At 41.2% G+C, this 20,864-nt stretch overlaps 1 protein-coding gene and 1 pseudogene across 1 annotated transcript in view; one reads left to right on the top strand and one right to left on the bottom strand.

The window, feature by feature from the left end:
• The window catches only part of IFT74 (intraflagellar transport 74), a 111,134-nt gene that overhangs the window by 75,045 nt on the left and 15,225 nt on the right, over window positions 1–20,864 (bottom strand). Inside the window, exon 8 of the mRNA XM_049771076.1 lies at window positions 20,436–20,497. Within this exon, the coding sequence (XP_049627033.1) occupies window positions 20,436–20,497 (62 nt within the window). The remainder of the gene's footprint in view (window positions 1–20,435; window positions 20,498–20,864) is intronic.
• On the top strand, window positions 200–480 carry LOC126005682 (60S ribosomal protein L36a-like; annotated as a pseudogene).

The raw sequence follows: 20,864 nt of genomic DNA, 5'->3' as shown, positions 1-20,864 counted from the left end.
TTTGTTTACAACTTAGTTTCACCCAAAACAAAGATCAACACTGGTTCCTCTGTAAATGTTTGTTTATAACTTGGTTTAACCCAAAACAGTGATTGTCTTACAATGTAAGCCTGGATGGGATTGTCTCTGGATAGCCTGAGCTATCTCTCTTTACTCCCCCACATGGGGGGTGGTCTCTACTCAATAAAAATGACTGTTCTGGCTTGCAGATTCTGCTCTTGCAAGCATGGTGAAGGTACCAAAAACCTGCTGCACATTCTGTAAGAAATGTGGGAAGCATCAGCCCCACAAAATCACACAGTACAAGAAAGGCAAAGATTCTCTGTATGCCCAGGGCAAAAACTACAAAGAAGATTGTGTTAAGGCTTGAGTGTGTCCAGCCCAACTGCAGATCTAAAAGAATGCTCGCCATTAAGAGATGCAAGCATTCTGAACTGGGGGGAGATAAAAAAGAGAAAGGGACAAGTGATCCAATTTTAAACTTCATCTTTTATTATGAAGACAAATCACTGGTTGATATTTGAGGAGAAAAATGTATTATGAATAAAGTTCCCTTGAGTGGAAAGAAAAAATGCCTGTTCTGGCAGGTAACTTGCTCTTGAGAAAAGGTAGAGATTGCTAGAATACTTGAACCCTCAGACTTGTCTGAATTATTTTCTGCAGAGACTCTGGTTTAGACTCGTTCACCTGGGGTTGGAAATATGGCACATGGGTGATTTTACAATTAATCATCAGGGAAATACAAATTAAAACCTGATTAGATATCACCTCATATCACAGAAAATGGCACACATCAAGATAAAAAAGAACATACAGTGCTTGCGTGGATGAAAGGATAAAGGGTCTTTCATTCACTACTGGTGGAAATGTAGAGTGGTCCTGCCTTTTTGGAAAACAATATGGACATTCCTCACAAAACTAGAAATTGAACTCCCATATGACCCAATACTATTACTCCTGCAATATAACCTAGAAACTCAAATACACAAGCAGAAAAGCCCTCTGTACTCCTATGTTCATTGTACATTTTCACAATAGCCAGAATCTGGAAACACCCAACTGTCCATGAACAGATGAGTGGATAAGTGTGATACATCTACACAAAGGAATACCACATAGCTGTGAAGAAAAATTTACTTATACATGAATAGATATGGAAAGTATTGTGCTGAGTGAGATGAATTAGAGGGAGATCATTAGAATGATCACACTCATTTGTGGGGTATATAGAAAATAAACTGTATGGTAAGACTACCCAAAGACAAATGAGATGAGGGCCAGGAGGGCTGGTCCATAATATGAAACTTGCCATTGAGGAGGAGGAGAGCAATTAGGACTGACAAGAGACCAATATAAAAGTGATGAAGTGACATAATGATACCCTTTCAGTAATTAAGGGTATTGCAAACCACAGTGCTTAAAATGAGAAAAGGGGGGAAAGTGAAGGATAGAAAGAGAGAAAGACTGAGAAGAGAGAAAAAAGAGAGAAGAAAGACATCTGCCATAGTGGCAAGCAGGGAGGTTGATGGTGGGAGGAAAACTGGGAAAATTAGTAGTGGGAAGTAAATAAAGGTAAAGGGATGGGTGTTGGAACATTTTATGACTGAAACTCCATTTAAAAATTAAAAAGAAAATAAATATGGTGACCACACATTGCCAGTGATGTGTTGAAAAAGGAATACTTGGGCCCGGAGAGATAGCACAGCGGTGTTTGCCTTGCAAGCAGCCGATCCAGGACCAAAGGTGGTTGGTTCGAATCCCGGTGTCCCATATGGTCCCCTGAGCCTGCCAGGAGCTATTTCTGAGCAGACAGCCAGGAGTAACCCCTGAGCACCGCCGGGTGTGACCCAAAAAACCAAAAAAAAAAAAAAAAAAAAAAAGAAAAAGGAATACTTATCCACTGCTAATGCAATGTTTCTTTGGTTCTGTTCCCTTAGAAAATAATATGATGTGTTTTCAGTAAACTTAAAATTGAGCTGCCATATCACCCACAAACAGTTCCACTTGTAGGTATCTATCTCCAGGACAGAAAAACATTCATTCAAAAAGATATATGCATAAATTTATTCATTGTAGCACTCTATATAATAAGTAAGATTTGGAATGAACCTAGATGCCTGTCATAGATAAGTGGATCATGTAAATATGATATATATGTGTATATTTACATAATGAAAAATTTGAAAATATAAAGAGAACAATGAATTATGCAATTTACTACAAACATGAATGGAACTGGAGACATCAGGTTAAATGAAATAAGCCAGAAGAAGAAAGACAAACACAGGATGATCTCACTTATATGTGACATTCAGAATAACTGGATGCAGGAATGAAATGTCTTAAAGGAGGAATACCTAGTTCACCCTTGCTTTCAGAATGTAAGGGGAGAACAGAGAGGGATAGACACTGGAAAGGGGAAAAGAGACAGATTAGACTCAATGGTGGATATGGGCCAAGGGGATTCAAGTACATTGAAATTATATAGCTAAATATTCAAAACATAGGGTCAATAATACTAAAATTGTAAGCTATGTTCTTTAACAACAAACTTAAAACATATCTGACAAGGGGCCGGGCGGTGGCGCTGGAGGTAAGGTGCCTGCCTTACAAGCGCTAGCCAAGGAACGGACAGCGGTTCGATCCCCCGGCGTCCCATATGGTTCCCCCAAGCCAGGGGCGATTTCTGAGCACATAGCCAGGAGTAACCCCTGAGCGTCAAACGGGTGTGGCCCAAAAACCAAAAAGAAAAAAAAAACATATCTGACAAGATGTAGGCTGATGGGGGTGTTGGGGAGAAACATGGTATACTGGTAGAGAGAATTTAATACTGGTGTTGGGATCAGTGCAGAAACACTATGTCTAAAACTCAACAACTAATAACTTTGTAAATCATGGTGATTTAATGAAATAAAATATTTTTAAAGGGGCTGGAGCAATAGCACAGTGGTAGGGTGTTTGCCTTGCACACAGCTGACGTGGGTTCAATTCTTGGCATCCCATATGATCCCGTGAGCCTACCGGGAGCAATTTCTGAGCACAGAGTCAGAAGTAACCCCTGAGTGCTGCCAGGTGTGGCCCAAAACCCAGTAATAAAAATAATAATAATAAATAATAATAATAATTAAAATGTTTTTAAAAAGAGAAAAACATTTTATATAGGCTTTTAGCTGTTGATCAGGTTCAGTCTGAAGTATGAAGGTGGAAGTTACTAAGGAGCAGGGCAAGATCATCAGATGAGGTGTTTCATTAGGGGTGACTCATGATGACAATAATTATGACAACAACTACTGCCTAATCTCATTACTGCTCCAATAAATGCTCATTACCCCAATCTCTCTTAATCATGCCAGACAATATACAACCTAACCAATGAGATTTCTGTAGAGTGAGTCAGGAAGTAATAACTAACCAAAAGAAATTCTGAGGAGACTAATTCAAGCCTCTCAGTTAAATGCTGCTTTAGAAACACTGGAGAAAGAACTCATCTGTATGGTCAGTTATTGAAAACTGACGAAAGAAATGAAAAATTGTACATCAAACCGAAACTCTCCAAAATGGGAAAGCATCTTTGCAGTCATAAAACATAGAGTTTGAGGATAAAAAAAAGCTTCAACACCAGCTTCACGGTATGGTTGAATTCTATGAAGCAAATAAATATCATTTTATGGGAATTAACAGTAAAGCAAAATGAGAGGGTAGAAAAAGATAAAAATGTTCCCAAAGTGGGTAATTGATTAGCTGGAGCCCTGTCAAAGCACATCAAAGACTGGAGAAGAACAGGAAAGAAATAATGATTTTATAAAGAAAAATTAATTTGTCAAAAGAAAAAGAAAAGGGGCTGAAGTGGTGGCGCTAGTGGTAAGGCGTCTGCCTTGCAAGCACTAACCTAGGACAGACCGCGGTTCGATCCCTCCACGTCCAATATGGTCCCCCACGCCAGGAACGATTTCTGAGCACATAGCCAGAAGTAACCCCTGAGCATCACTGGGTGTGGCCAACCCCCCCCCAAAAAAAAGAAAGAAAAAAAAAAGAGAAAAAGATCATTCTTTTTGTAGTATATGCTTCTGAACATTAGCTCCAAGGTGTAAGGGAAGAAAATATCCTCTTCAGACAAAAGTTAAGCCAAGCCAAATTGGCATTTGAACTTTTTTAAGATTTAAAAGATTTTTTTTTTTTGATTTTTGGGCCACACCCGGTAATGCTCAGGGGTTACTCCTGGTTATGTGCTCAGAAGTTGCTCCTGGCTTGGGAGACCATATGGGACACCGGGGGATCGAACCGCGGTCCGTCCAAGGCTAGCGCAGGCAAGGCAGGCACCTTACCTTTAGCGCCACCGCCCGGCCCCAGATTTAAAAGATCTTAAAGTGCCTGGAGTTCAAAATACATATTCTGGGAGAGAGTATATCCCTTAGGGTCCCTTAGCTTTGGGCCACCCTGCACCTGAAGAGAGAGCTTTTCTCTCTCTCCAACACAGCTGTAGGAAACAGGAGATTCAGGAGGTGTTGTGGGGGGGGGGGCTTCTGGAACATATGTTAAGCATTCAAAGATGAGAATCCAGCTGTGGTCAACTAAATGAGCCTCATAGATCACCTTCTGCCACTAGGCCCCATTAGTCAAAGAGTAACAAGATCACTTGATCATGATTTTTTTCTCCAGGTCAAACACATCCTGTTCAGCACAAGATGGGATTCATTCTAATCCTAATAAACTATTTTGACCATTAGAACTCATAAGCTCTATTATGCCCTCTGTGGTATAGGTGTGCCCATATCTTCAGAAATAGAATCCAGAAGAAATGACTACAGAGAGAATCTGTGTAAGTATGCCAGATTCCACTCTTTTCTGCTCAAAAGGAAGCAAGGCTGGCCTATTTCACCACCTCTCCATCTAACCCTCATCCACTGTTGCCAAAGGAGAGAGGGGGCTGTTCTTGATAAAACTTTCCCCTCTCTTCCAGCTGCTCCAAGAAACATGAATGCTTTTTGTTGTACATTATTTTTTACCAGAGATTACCATGGCCCAGCAGGACCAGCACTCATTGTCAGCCATGCCTATTCCCTGGGAGATTCTTCTTTTTTTTAAATTTATTTTTATTTTTTTCTTTATTTAAACATATTGATTATGCATATGACTGTGATTAGGTTTCAGTCATGTAAAGAACAACCCCCTTCACCAGTGCAACATTCCCACCACCAATGTCCCAAATCTCCCTCCATCCCACCCCACCCCACCTGTACTCTAGGCAGGTTTTCTAGTTCCCTCATTCATTCACATGATTATGGTAGTTCTCTGTGTAGTTATTTCTTTTTTTTTTTTTTTTTTTTTTTTTGGTTTTTGGGCCACACCCGGAAGTGCTCAGGGGTTACTACTGGCTGTCTGCTCAGAAATAGCTCCTGGCAGGCACGGGGACCATACGGGATTCGAACCAACCACCTTTGGTCCTGGATCGGCTGCTTGCAAGGCAAATGCCGCTGTGCTATCTCTCCGGGCCCATGTAGTTATTTCTATAACTGCACTCACCACTCTTGGTGGTGAGCTTCATGAAGTGAGCTGGAAGTTCCAGCCCTCCTCTCACTGTCTCTAAGGATTATTGCAAAAAATGACTTTTATTTTTCTTAAAACCCATAGATGAGTGAGACTATTCTGCCTCTCTCTCTCCCCCTCTGACTTATTTCACTCAGCATGATAGACTCCATGTATATCCATGTATAGGAAAATTTCATGACTTCATCTCTCCTGACGGCTGCATAATATTCCATTGTGTATATGTACCACAGTTTCTTTAGCCATTCGTCTGTTGAAGGACATCTTGGTTGTTTCCAGAGCCTGGCTATTGTGAATAGTGCTGCAATAAATATAGGTGTGAGGAAGGGGTTTTTGTATTGTATTCTTGTGTTTCTAGGGTATATCCCTAGGAGTGGAATAGCTGGGTCGAATGGGAGCTCAATTTCTGGTTTTTGGAGGAATCTCCATATCACTTTCCATAGAGGTTGGACTAGGCAGCATTCCCACCAGCAGTGGATAAGAGTTCCTTTCTCTCCACATCCCAGCCAGCACTGATTGTCTTCATTCTTTGTGATGTGTGCCAGGGAAATTTTTCTTATGCCTCCCTCCAGAGCTATAATTCCCTCCATATCACTACATCCTGTTGGTAAAGTATAGCTATTGGTGATGCTGCCTTTAAATAGCACAATAATGAACACCCAGAAAAACAACAAGGAACTTCACAGTACTTATGGTGTCTTTTCCACAGTAATTTTTATAGTATTCTTATAACTAGTTTCAGTAACTGCTAGTGTTTATGGATTATAATCTTGCTCTGCACCAAGTTTGATGGTTTGAGAATTCTCAGACTACTGTGTTAAAAGCTTTTATTTAAAAATGCAATTTCTATCACAAATTTTTATTATTTATTGGTTTTGGAGTTTTTATTTGGCCATATCTAGGGGGGATGAGGGCTGACTCCTGGTTCTGTACTAAGAGAGTACTCCTAACAGGGCTCAGAGGACCATATGGAATATCAGGGTCAAACTTGGGTTGCTTGCTTGCAAGGCAAGTAACAGTACCCATTGTACTATCAATCCAGCCCTTTATCACTATTTTAATACCCTATTTGTCAAATATTTTCAGTACATGCAGAGAGGTAACATAGTAGTATATTTGGTATTAGAAAAATTAGCAAACTGTCATTATTCTTTCTTTCAAAAACAAGAATTAATTTGGAAGATAAAATATATGTTGATACATTTCTATATGTGCACAGAGAAAACAATTCTATGTTTACATTGTCTTAAAACCATATTGAAGGTCAAAAGTCAATGAAAAATGTTATGTTAACTACTGCTGTTGTCTGAAATGTTTACTGTAACCCCATCCCTCATTATTCCTGTGTAACCTTCCCTACAAGAAAGACCTCCCGTTTCTGGGAGGTAGGTAACAAATAGGTTTGGCCTCAGGGGCAAAGGGGGATTTGCATGGATGCAGGATGAAGGAGGAAGCAAGAGGAGGAGATGGCCGAGGAACAAGGTACAAAGCAGGGCTGAATAGGAATCCAGCGTAAATGGTTATGGTAGGCCGCACATGTGGTGGCTAGGGCATGAATAAAGTTGATATTTCTTGGAACCTGTTTGTGGATGATTTCCTTGCCGCTACCTGAAACTGCAGACCCGCCAGGGTCGGAAACACGTGGTCCTAGGCTGGAGGAGAAAGGCATCCATCACCACGCATCACCATCAAAACCTATCTAAAGGGCTTAATGCAACATTTACTACTTCCAAAATTCTTACACTGAAATCTTAAATCCCAAAGTTGATAGTTTGGAGTCCTGGATTTACTGGTGTATTTGGGACATGTGGTTAAATCCCAAAGTGGCAATCTTTGGGAGATGATTAAGTTATGAGGGTGGAATCTTCACAAAAAAGACTATTACCTTGATAAAGAGATGTCATGGTGTTCTATAGCCCTTTCCACTATATAAGGTCATAGTCATAATTTAGATCACAAGGTACAAATCAGAGAGAGACCTTCAAAAGAATGGGATCATGCTGTTGTCCTCTTAAAATTCCCAGTCTCTAAACTATGAATAATAACCTTATTGCTTGTAAAACAATTTATTACATTTTTATAGTAACTGAAAAAACTAAAATCTCCATTATCACACGTACTTGTTATCTTTGTAGACATTATTATCAATACCACAGCTACACTTTATTATGAAAGACAAAGTTATTGGGCTGTGTCTTAGACTATGCTATATATATACGAAGTTGAACTTACACATCTACATTATACATATAAACTTTTTGTTTTGTTTTGGGGCCATATCCAGTAGTATTCAGGGCTTGCTCCTGGCTCTGTGCTAATAGGTCACTCCTGGTGGTGTTCAAGGAACCACATGCATTGTGGGGTATCTTACTTGTAAGACCACATGCAAGACATGTACAATGTACCTTGCATTTTCTCTTCAGCTCACTAACATAACATTTAACTATACAAACAAAAAAATGTAAGTGGCTTGCTAATTGTATGTCATTCAACAGACTGGAATTTAAATTGTACAATAAAACTGGTTAAAAGTTCAGATTAAAACTATAAATGGTGCCATCATACTGTGGTCATCATGTGGGTAAGACATGTCTTTCTAGAGCTGAAACCACATGTCCCAAATACACCAATAAATCCAGGACTCCAGTCTCCTTATCAGCACTACCCCTCTCCGCAAACCACTTGACCAGAAATTGGCCAGATCTGACATCCATCTACCCTCAAAAACAAATCTTTATTGATATGCTAGTGTACCACGAATACATTCTTAAATACATTCCTTATTTGCAGTAGGTGGAAAGTGGCACTCCTATTTCTCAAGACAGTATACAGCATCAACATTCAATTAAGTCAATAGAGTAACTTTACTCTGTTAAACTAGAGAATATGGAAGAAATGCACATATTTCTATAATTATGTAATCTCCCAAAACTAAATGAAGAGAAAGTAGATAATTTTTTTTTTTTTTTGGTTTTTGGGCCACACCCGGCTATGCTCAAGGGTTACTCCTGGCTGTCTGCTCAGAAATAGCTCCTGGCAGGCACGGGGGACCATATGGGACACCGGGATTCGAACCAACCACCTTAGGTCCTGGATCGGCTGCTTGCAAGGCAAACGCCGCTGTGCTATCTCTCCGGCCCCAGAAAGTAGATAATTTAAACAGGCCAATCACAAGCAAGGAAATTGAAACAGCTCCTAGAAACAATAAACCAGTACAGCAAAGTGGCCAGCTAAAAGTCAATATACAAAAGATGGTCACATTCTTTTATACAAATTACTCAGCGGAGAAAGAGATCAAAGAGTCTATCCTATTTAAAATAGTGTCCAAAACTATCAAGTACCTAGGAATCTAGGAATCAACCCAACAAGGAAAGTGAGAAAACTTCAAAACACTTAAGAAAGAAATTGCAGAAGACCTAAGGAAATGGAAAAATATTCCATGCTCATGAATTGGAAGAATCAATATTATCAAAATGACCATCTTACCTAAACTACTACATAAATTCAATGCAATCCCTGTCTAAATGCAGACAAAATTCTGCAAGGACTTAAAACAATCAATTATAAAGTTTGTGTGGAACCATAACAGATTAGGATAGCCAACCCCATTTTGAAAAACAAGAAAATGGGAGACATTTCTTTAGCTAACTTAAAGCTCTACTACAAAGCCATAGTGATCAAAGCATCATGATATTAAAAGAAAGACTTTCAGACCAATGGATCAGCATAGAATATCCAGTGACAAACCCCCATGTATATGATCATTTAATCTTTGATAAAAGAGTCAAGAATTTGAGCCAGTATCTTCAACAGGTGGTGTTGGAACAATTGGATAACTACATGACGAAATCAAATATTGTTCCATATCTCACACCTTACACAAAAGTCAACTTAAAGTTGATGAAAGATCTTGAGATTAAACCAGAATCCATAAAGTTCACTGATGAAAACATAGGCAGAACACTCCAAGACTCAGACCTCAGGGGCCCGGAGAGATAGCACAGCGGTGTTTGCCTTGCAAGCAGCCGATCCAGGACCAAAGGTGGTTGGTTCGAATCCCGGTGTCCCATATGGTCCCCCGTGCCTGCCAGGAGCTATTTCTGAGCAGACAGCCAGGAGTAACCCCTGAGCACTGCCGGGTGTGGCCCAAACCCCCCCCCCAAAAAAAAGACTCAGACCTCAAAGAAGTCTTAGATGCTAGGATGCCAATGGAAAGGGCTATAGCATCAAATCTGAATAAATGGGACTACATCAAACTAAAAAGTTTCTGCATGTTAAAAGAAGTATGGACTAAAATTATAATAAAGCTAACTGAATGAAAGAAAATTTTTGCACTCAATACATCAGATAATGGTTTGATAACTAGGATATAGAAAGTACGCACAAAGGCTAAGCCCATAAAAGCTAAAAATCCCATCAAAAATGGGGAGAGAAAATGATGGGCACTTCTCTAAGGAAGACCAGCAGATGGCCAATAGACACTTGAAAAAAAATGCTCATCATCACTTATCATTAGGGAAATCCAAATCAAGACAATGAGATATCATCTTATATCAGTGAGAATAGTAGGCACATATCAAAACTAATGGAAACAATCTGTATTGGTGGGGATGTGATGAGAAAGGAACTCTTCCACTGCTGGTGGAATGCTGCCTTGGCCAATCCCTATGGAAAACAGTATGGAGGGTTCTCAGTAAACTCAAAATTGAGCTGCCAGACAACCCAGTAATCCCACTTTGGGGTATCTATCCCTAGGATGGAAAAACATTCATCCAAAGTATATATGCACACTGCTATTCATAACAGCACTCAGTATACTCACTTAGTAGTCCAACTAAGAGTTAGAATTAATCTAGAAGTCCAATAACAGGTAAGTGGTAAGTGGATCATAAAGATATGGTACATATAAGCAATGGAATACTACATAGCTCTAAGGAATGATGCAGTCATGCAATACACTGCAAAATAAATAGAACTGGAATATCTAAGGTTAAATGAAGTAAATCAGAAGAAATATAAATAAAAGATGTTATCACTTATATGTGGTATTTAGAATAACTGCACAAGGAGCTGGAGAAATAGCACAGCTGTAGGGCATTTGCTTGCATGCGACTGACCTGGGAGGGACCCCGATTCCTGGCATCCCATATGGTCCCCTTGCCTGCCAGGGGCAATTTCTGAGTGCAGAGCCAGGAGTAGCCACTGAGCACCTCTGGGTGTGGCCCAAGAACCAATCAATCAATAAAAAAGTTATAAAAAATTTAAAAAAGAGAATAACTGCATGAGAGAATGCAATGGGTTAAATGAGGATTTCTTAGAAAGGAAAGGGAGTGAAGGGGGAGAAATATGGATGTGAGATAACAGAGGACATGGGTCAAGGGGATTCAGGTATATTGGTGGTGTTAAGGAAGGACAGAACTTAAGATACAAGACATGGATTCAACAACACTAAAATCGTGAGCACAAACTTTTAACAACCAAACTTAAAAAGGTGCCTGCTAAAATAGCAGGGAGGAGGAGGTATGGAATGGACTCTGATGGAGGGAGATAAATGCTGGTGAAATAGGTGCTGAAATATTTTATGTCTAAAACTCAATTATGATTAACTTTGTAAATCACAGTCTTTAAATAAAAAAACTGAACTATAAATAGGGATCAGAAACGATTGCACAATAGTTAGGGTGCTTGTGCTACACATCACTGACCTGAGTCAATCCCCAGCATCCCATATGTTCCCTCAAACCTGCCAGGAGTGAATCCTGAGTACAAAGCCAGGAGTAACACTTGAATATTTCTAGGTGTGGCATAAAAATCAAAATAAAAAAATTAGATTGTAAAGGTAAAATGTTCTTAAGTGCCACATCTTAAAATTTAAATTAATATAAATAGAAATATTTTATCTAACCAAAATAATTTTCTTTGCCCACAATCTGGGCATTAATTACAAATGAAGATAATAGACATGTATGCACAAAAATTTTACTGCAAGTATGTCATTTATTAAAAAAAATAAATCAACATGGAAAACTCTTTAAGAGAACAGATTGGGTCTGGGAGACAGAATTAGAATTAAGGTTTCCTTGCCTTGCACCTTCTAAATCAATTAGAATCCCTTTACCACATCTAGTCCCTTAAGCACCATCAGGGATCACTCTTTTTTTTTTTTTTTTGGTTTTTGGGTCACACCTGGCAGTGCTCAGGGGTTTTTCCTGGCTCCGTGCTCAGAAATTGCTCCTGGCATGCACGGGGGACCATATGGGACGCCGGGATTCGAACTGATGACCTTCTGCATGAAAGGTAAATGCCTTACCTCCATGCTATCTCTCCGGCCCCAGGGATCACTCTTGAATATGGGCCAGGAATAGTTTCTGAGTACAGCTAGGTGTGGCCCAATCCACTCCACCCAAAAAATGTATTTAAAAAAATTAATTACTGGTACACCGGCCATTTAATTACTGGTACAGACGCCATTTTCAGGGAGGGACTTCAGAGCATAAAAACCGGCTAACCTTTGCAAAAGCTGGCTCCCTGTGTGTGACACCAGGCGGGGAAAATCCGCAAAAGTACACCGGCCCAGTGGGGCTCAGCTGTGAAAGACTGTGAGTGTGACCTGTCTATGTCTGTCTACTGTCCTCTTGCGTGAAACTCTTGCGAGTGGGGCAAAAAGAGCCTCCAGAAACCTCGCTCGCCCAGACGCCATTTTCAGGGAGGGACTTCAGAGCATAAAAACCGGCTAACCTTTGCAAAAGCTGGCTCCCTGTGTGTGACACCAGGCGGGGAAAATCCGCAAAAGTACACCGGCTCAGTGGGGCTCAGCTGTGAAAGACTGTGAGTGTGACCTGTCTATGTCTGTCTACTGTCCTCTTGCGTGAAACTCTTGCGAGTGGGGCAAAAAGAGCCTCCAGAAACCTCGCTCGCCCAGACGCCATTTTCAGGGAGGGACTTCAGAGCATAAAAACCGGCTAACCTTTGCAAAAGCTGGCTCCCTGTGTGTGACACCAGGCGGGGAAAATCCGCAAAAGTACACCGGCCCAGTGGGGCTCAGCTGTGAAAGACTGTGAGTGTGACCTGTCTATGTCTGTCTACTGTCCTCTTGCGTGAAACTCTTGCGAGTGGGGCAAAAAGAGCCTCCAGAAACCTCGCTCGCCCAGACGCCATTTTCAGGGAGGGACTTCAGAGCATAAAAACCGGCTAACCTTTGCAAAAGCTGGCTCCCTGTGTGTGACACCAGGCGGGGAAAATCCGCAAAAGTACACCGGCCCAGTGGGGCTCAGCTGTGAAAGACTGTGAGTGTGACCTGTCTATGTCTGTCTACTGTCCTCTTGCGTGAAACTCTTGCGAGTGGGGCAAAAAGAGCCTCCAGAAACCTCGCTCGCCCAGACGCCATTTTCAGGGAGGGACTTCAGAGCATAAAAACCGGCTAACCTTTGCAAAAGCTGGCTCCCTGTGTGTGACACCAGGCGGGGAAAATCCGCAAAAGTACACCGGCCCAGTGGGGCTCAGCTGTGAAAGACTGTGAGTGTGACCTGTCTATGTCTGTCTACTGTCCTCTTGCGTGAAACTCTTGCGAGTGGGGCAAAAAGAGCCTCCAGAAACCTCGCTCGCCCAGACGCCATTTTCAGGGAGGGACTTCAGAGCATAAAAACCGGCTAACCTTTGCAAAAGCTGGCTCCCTGTGTGTGACACCAGGCGGGGAAAATCCGCAAAAGTACACCGGCCCAGTGGGGCTCAGCTGTGAAAGACTGTGAGTGTGACCTGTCTATGTCTGTCTACTGTCCTCTTGCGTGAAACTCTTGCGAGTGGGGCAAAAAGAGCCTCCAGAAACCTCGCTCGCCCAGACGCCATTTTCAGGGAGGGACTTCAGAGCATAAAAACCGGCTAACCTTTGCAAAAGCTGGCTCCCTGTGTGTGACACCAGGCGGGGAAAATCCGCAAAAGTACACCGGCCCAGTGGGGCTCAGCTGTGAAAGACTGTGAGTGTGACCTGTCTATGTCTGTCTACTGTCCGCTTGCGTGAAACTCTTGCGAGTGGGGCAAAAAGAGCCTCCAGAAACCTCGCTCGCACAGACGCCATTTTCAGGGAGGGACTTCAGAGCATAAAAACCGGCTAACCTTTGCAAAAGCTGGCTCCCTGTGTGTGACACCAGGCGGGGAAAATCCGCAAAAGTACACCGGCCCAGTGGGGCTCAGCTGTGAAAGACTGTGAGTGTGACCTGTCTATGTCTGTCTACTGTCCTCTTGCGTGAAACTCTTGCGAGTGGGGCAAAAAGAGCCTCCAGAAACCTCGCTCGCCCAGACGCCATTTTCAGGGAGGGACTTCAGAGCATAAAAACCGGCTAACCTTTGCAAAAGCTGGCTCCCTGTGTGTGACACCAGGCGGGGAAAATCCGCAAAAGTACACCGGCCCAGTGGGGCTCAGCTGTGAAAGACTGTGAGTGTGACCTGTCTATGTCTGTCTACTGTCCTCTTGCGTGAAACTCTTGCGAGTGGGGCAAAAAGAGCCTCCAGAAACCTCGCTCGCCCAGACGCCATTTTCAGGGAGGGACTTCAGAGCATAAAAACCGGCTAACCTTTGCAAAAGCTGGCTCCCTGTGTGTGACACCAGGCGGGGAAAATCCGCAAAAGTACACCGGCCCAGTGGGGCTCAGCTGTGAAAGACTGTGAGTGTGACCTGTCTATGTCTGTCTACTGTCCGCTTGCGTGAAACTCTTGCGAGTGGGGCAAAAAGAGCCTCCAGAAACCTCGCTCGCCCAGACGCCATTTTCAGGGAGGGACTTCAGAGCATAAAAACCGGCTAACCTTTGCAAAAGCTGGCTCCCTGTGTGTGACACCAGGCGGGGAAAATCCGCAAAAGTACACCGGCCCAGTGGGGCTCAGCTGTGAAAGACTGTGAGTGTGACCTGTCTATGTCTGTCTACTGTCCTCTTGCGTGAAACTCTTGCGAGTGGGGCAAAAAGAGCCTCCAGAAACCTCGCTCGCCCAGACGCCATTTTCAGGGAGGGACTTCAGAGCATAAAAACCGGCTAACCTTTGCAAAAGCTGGCTCCCTGTGTGTGACACCAGGCGGGGAAAATCCGCAAAAGTACACCGGCCCAGTGGGGCTCAGCTGTGAAAGACTGTGAGTGTGACCTGTCTATGTCTGTCTACTGTCCTCTTGCGTGAAACTCTTGCGAGTGGGGCAAAAAGAGACTCAGAGGAGCACGGCCGCTCCGCTTCGCTACGCGGCCGTGCACTCTTTCTAAGGAAAGAACTCCATTGCAACAAGAAGGAAAAATCACACTAAGAACGGCGCTATATCACAGAAGCAAACATTTCTCTCTGGACTGTCTTCTCTGTTGCATGCTCGGGCCTAAGATTTGTCACAGTGTGAGGCTTCATCCACGGAGGACTCCCCTCCCTTAGAGGCAAGTCAGCCCATCCAGAAAGGGAGGAGCCAGAGGAGTGTGCTGCCTACATCATATAGACAATGAATACCACTACAACACGTAGAAAAACCCACAATACAAGTGTGACAATGGGGAAACAACGCAGGCCAGCATCAGACATAGAGAATGAAGATGACAATTCTGAGGACCAGATAATGACTGAACAACTAATCAACCTCTCAGATAAGGACTTTAGACTAGCAATATGGAAGGTGCTCAACAGACTCCAAGAAACCATGGATCGAGATGAACAGAACACTAATAAGAACCAAGAAAATATGAAGGCAGAAATGACAAAACTACAAACTGAAATAACATGTCAACTAACAGGACTGAAAAAGTCAGTAAACGAAGTGAATGACAAAATGGATAAGCTCTGGGACAGGGTATCAGAAGCTGAGAATAGACTTGGTGCTGTGGAAGATGAGATACATAACAATTCCATACAGCAGGAGAGATTGGACAAAAAACTTAAAGCAAATGAGCAGACAATGGAAAAATTAGTCAAAGAATGGGAACAGACGAAAATAGAAGTCTATGATAAGATCAACAGAAACAACTTAAGAATCATTGGAGTCCCAGAGACCCAGGAAGAAAATTTTCAGGAAGAATCAACAGTCAAGAACATCATTAAAGAGAAACTTCCAGAGCTAAAGAATATATGTGATCAAATCCTGCATGCCCGAAGAGTACCAACCAAAAGAGACCCCAGAAAAACCACCCCAAGACACATCCTAGTCACAATGACAAATCCCACAGATAGAGACAGAATTCTGAAAACAGCAAGATCAAAAGGGGAAATCATGTTCAAGCAAGCTTCCCTGAGATTTACAGCAGACCTGTCACCAGAAACGCTCAATGCCAGAAAGCAGTGGTGGGATATTGTGACAAGACTGAATGAAATGAATGCTTCACCCAGAATACTATACCCAGCAAAACTCACTTTCCGGTTTGATGGAAGAATACATGGTTTCACAGACAAAAAACAGCTCAGAAACTTCACAGACACAAAACCAGTCTTAAGAGAAAAACTGAAAGACCTAATCTAAGACAAGACTACCCAAAAGACACACCAAATTTTGAAATAAAGATGGCGTTAAATCCCAGGACAATTCTTTCTCTCAACATCAATGGACTAAATGCACCAGTTAAGAGACACAGAGTGGCTAAATGGATCAAAAAACTCAATCCAACCTTTTGCTGCCTACAAGAAACGCACCTGAATAGTCAGAACAAACATAGACTCAAAATAAAAGGCTGGAGAAAAGTTATCCAAGCAAACAACACCCATAAAAAAGCTGGAGTGGCCATACTAATATCAGATAATGCAAACTTTATACTCAGGAAGGTTGTAAGGGACAAAGACGGACATTTTATATTAATCAAGGGGTACGTAGAGCAGGAAGAATTCACTCTCCTAAACATATATGCACCGAATGAGGGGCCAGCAAAATATTTAATACAACTGTTGACAAATCTGAAAAATAATATCAACAACAACACAATAATTGTGGGGGACCTTAACACGGCTTTGTCAACACTGGACAGGTCAACCAGACTGAAACCCAACAAGAATATACTAGACCTGAGGAGAGAAATGGAAGAAAGAGGCCTAGTGGATATATATAGGACACTCCATCCCCAGAAACCTGGATACACATTCTTCTCCAATGTACATGGGACATTCTCCAGGATAGACTACATGCTGGCACATAAAACATACCTCCATAAGATCAAGAGGATAGAAATTTTGCAGACTACCTTCGCTGACCACAAGGCTCTGAAATTATTTGTGAACTCCAAAGGGACTCAGAAGAAACACTTTAACACCTGGAAGTTAAACAGCCTCATGCTCAATAACCAGTGGGTCCGAGATGAAATCAAGGAGGAAATAAAAAGGTTCCTGGAAACAAATGACAATAAAGACACAAACTATCAGAACTTATGGGACACAGCAAAAGCAGTACTGAGAGGAAAATTTATAGCTTTGCAAGCACACATCAGGAAGGAAGAAGGAGCTTACCTGAGTAGCTTAATGACACAGCTAATAGAACTAGAAAATGCTCAACAAAAGGACCCAAAAATAGGAAGACAGAAGGAAATAACAAAGCTGAGAGCAGAAATCAACGAAGTGGAAACTCAAAAAACAATCCGAAAGATCAACGAAAGCAGAAGTTGGTTCTTTGAAAAAATAAACAAGATTGATAGACCACTGGCAAACCTAACAAAGAAAGAGAGAGAGAGAAACTTGATAACTCGTATCAGGAATGAAAAAGGAGAGATCACTACTGATATGACAGAGATTCAAAGGGTAATCAGAAACTACTTTGAAAAACTCTACGCCACTAAAAATGAGAACCTGGAAGAAATGGATAAATTCTTGGACTCTTATAATCTTCCACGGTTGAAGGAAGAGGATGTAGCATATCTAAACACCCCCATCACCATTGATGAAATTAAAACAGTAATCAAATGTCTGCCGAAAAACAAAAGCCCAGGTCCAGATGGATTCACTAGTGAATTCTATCAAACTTTCCAAGAGGAACTACTGCCAATCTTGCCAAGACTCTTTCATGAAATTGAACAAACAGAAACACTTCCAAATAGCTTTTATGAAGCCAACATCACCTTGATACCTAAACCAGACAGAGACGCTACCAAAAAAGAAAATTACAGACCAATATCACTGATGAATGCAGATGCAAAGATCCTCAACAAAATCCTGGCAAATAGGATTCAATGCCTCGTTAAGAAGATCATCCACTACGATCAAGTAGGTTTCATCCCAGGAATGCAAGGCTGGTTTGACATCCGTAAATCTATCAACATAATACACAACATCAATAACAAGAAAAATAAAAACCACATGATCATATCAATAGATGCAGAGAAAGCATTTGATAAGGTCCAACACCCATTCTTGATCAAAACTCTCAGCAAGATGGGAATGGAGGGAACCTTTCTCAATATAGTGAAGGCCATCTACCACAAGCCAGTGGCAAATATTATCCTCAATGGAGAAAAACTGAAAGCCTTCCCTCTAAATTCTGGCACAAGACAAGGCTGTCCTCTCTCACCACTCCTATTCAACATAGCACTGGAAGTACTTGCTATAGCGATTAGGCAAGAAAAGGATATCAAGGGAATCCAGATAGGAAAGGAAGAAGTCAAGCTCTCACTGTTTGCAGATGACATGATACTCTACTTAGAAAACCCTAAAGACTCTATCAAAAAGCTTCTAGAAACAATAGACTCATATAGCAAGGTGGCAGGCTACAAAATTAACACACAAAAATCAATGGCCTTTCTATATACCAATAGTAATAAGGATGAAATGGACATTAAGAAAACAACCCCATTCACAATAGTACCACACAAACTCAAATATCTTGGAATCAACTTGACTAAATATGTGAAGGACCTATACAAAGAAAACTATAAAACTCTGCTCCAAGAAATAAGAGAGGACACACGGAAATGGAAACACATACCCTGCTCATGGATTGGCAGGATTAACATCATCAAAATGTCAATACTCCCCAAGGCATTATACAGATTTAATGCCATCCCTCTAAAGATACCCATGACATTCTTCAAAGAAGTGGATCAGACACTTTTGAAATTCATTTGGAACAATAAACACCCTCGAATAGCTAAAGCAATCATTGGGAAAAAGAATATGGGAGGAATTACTTTTCCCAACTTTAAACTGTACTACAAAGCAACAGTTATCAAAACAGCATGGTATTGGAATAAGGATAGGTCCTCAGATCAGTGGAATAGGCTTGAATACTCAGAAAATGTTCCCCAGAGATACAACCATCTAATTTTTGATAAAGGAGCAGGAAATCCTAAATGGAGCAGGGAAAGCCTCTTCAACAAGTGGTGTTGGCACAATTGGATAGCCACTTGCAAAAAATTAAACTTAGACCCCCAGCTAACATCATGTACAAAGGTAAAATCCAAATGGATTAAAGACCTCGATATCAGCCCCAAAACCATAAGATATATAGAACAGCACATAGGCAAAACACTCCAGGACATTACAGGCATCTTCAAGGAGGAAACTGCACTCTCCAAGCAAGTGAAAGCAGAGATTAACAGATGGGAATATATTAAGCTGAGAAGCTTCTGCACCTCAAAGGAAATAGTGCCCAGGATACAAGAGCCACCCACTGAGTGGGAGAAACTATTCACCCAATACCCATCAGATAAGGGGCTAATCTCCAAAATATACAAGGCACTGACAGAACTTTACAAGAAAAAAACATCTAACCCCATCAAAAAATGGGGAGAAGAAATGAACAGACACTTTGACAAAGAAGAAATACGCATGGCCAAAAGACACATGAAAAAATGTTCCACATCACTAATCATCAGGGAGATGCAAATCAAAACAACGATGAGATACCACCTCACACCCCAGAGAATGGCACACATCACAAAGAATGAGAATAAACAGTGTTGGCGGGGATGTTGAGAGAAAGGAACTCTTATCCACTGCTGGTGGGAATGCTGTCTAGTTCAACCTTTATGGAAAGCGATATGGAGATTCCTCCAAAAACTGGAAATCGAGCTCCCATACGATCCAGCTATACCACTCCTAGGAATATACCCTAGGAACACAAAAATACAATACAAAAACCCCTTCCTTACACCTATATTCATTGCAGCTCTATTTACCATAGCAAGACTCTGGAAACAACCAAGATGCCCTTCAACAGACGAATGGCTAAAGAAACTGTGGTACATATACACAATGGAATATTATGCAGCTGTCAGGAGAGATGAAGTCATGAAACTTTCCTATACATGGATGTACATGGAATCTATTATGCTGAGTGAAATAAGTCAGAGAGAGAGAGAGAAAAACGCAGAATGGTCTCACTCATCTATGGGTTTTAAGAAAAATGAAAGACACCCTTGTAAAAATAATTTTCAGACACAAAAGAGAAAAGACCTGGAAGTTCCAGCTCACCTCAGGAAGCTCACCACAAAGAGTGATGAGTTTAGTTAGAGAAATAACTACATTTTGAACTGTCCTAATATTGAGAATGTATGAGGGAAATGTAGAGCCTGTTTAGGGTACAGGCGGGGGTTGGGGGGGGAGGAGGGAGATTTGGGACTTGGGTGATGGGAATGTTGCACTGGTGATGGGTGGTGTTCCTTTTATGACTGAAACCCAAACACAATCATGTATGTAATCAAGGTGTTTAAATAAAAAAAAAAATTAAAAAAAAAAAAACATTAAAAAAAAAACAAAAACATGTACAATACCTTCATGATATGCTCATATGTCCCTGGATATATGAGTTGTTTTTAAATCCTGGCTATTGTATAAAGTGCTTAAATGAACATAAACAGTAATAAATCTTTTCAAATGACAAAAAAAAATTAATTACTTCAAAATTAAAGTATATATGATAGCTCATAAGTAAATAAAATTACTAAGTGATTACTTACGCTTGTCTTTCAGTAAATATGATGTCCATACTTTGTGTTTCCCGATCATTTTGAGCTTTAAGCTAAATAAAATGTTCACATAAAAATTAATTACAAAAGCATTTAATTTTTTAACTAAGAGATGATTATAAAATCTAATACTATATGCAAAGGTATACATATTTTAATTTAAAAACAATAAAAGTACCTATATACTTGAGTATAAGCCGAGTTTTTCTGGCACAAAATTTGTGCTGAAAACCCCAAACTTGGCTAATACTCAGGTCATACAGTCCACAAGTCATGGGTGAGCTGAAAAGGTAGGTGGCTGAACTGAACTGTCTGCCACTGAACTATTTAACCCACAATATTCTGTCCTTTGTATGAGACCAACAGCAGTGATGATGATCATATCTGTGAACTCAATGATGACAATGTCTATGCTGATAC

This window comes from Suncus etruscus, chromosome 1, assembly GCF_024139225.1.
Source record: "Suncus etruscus isolate mSunEtr1 chromosome 1, mSunEtr1.pri.cur, whole genome shotgun sequence".
Lineage (NCBI taxonomy): Eukaryota > Metazoa > Chordata > Mammalia > Eulipotyphla > Soricidae > Suncus > Suncus etruscus.
Note: the sequence above shows the minus strand (reverse complement) of the source record. Positions and strands in the feature narration are given on the sequence as shown.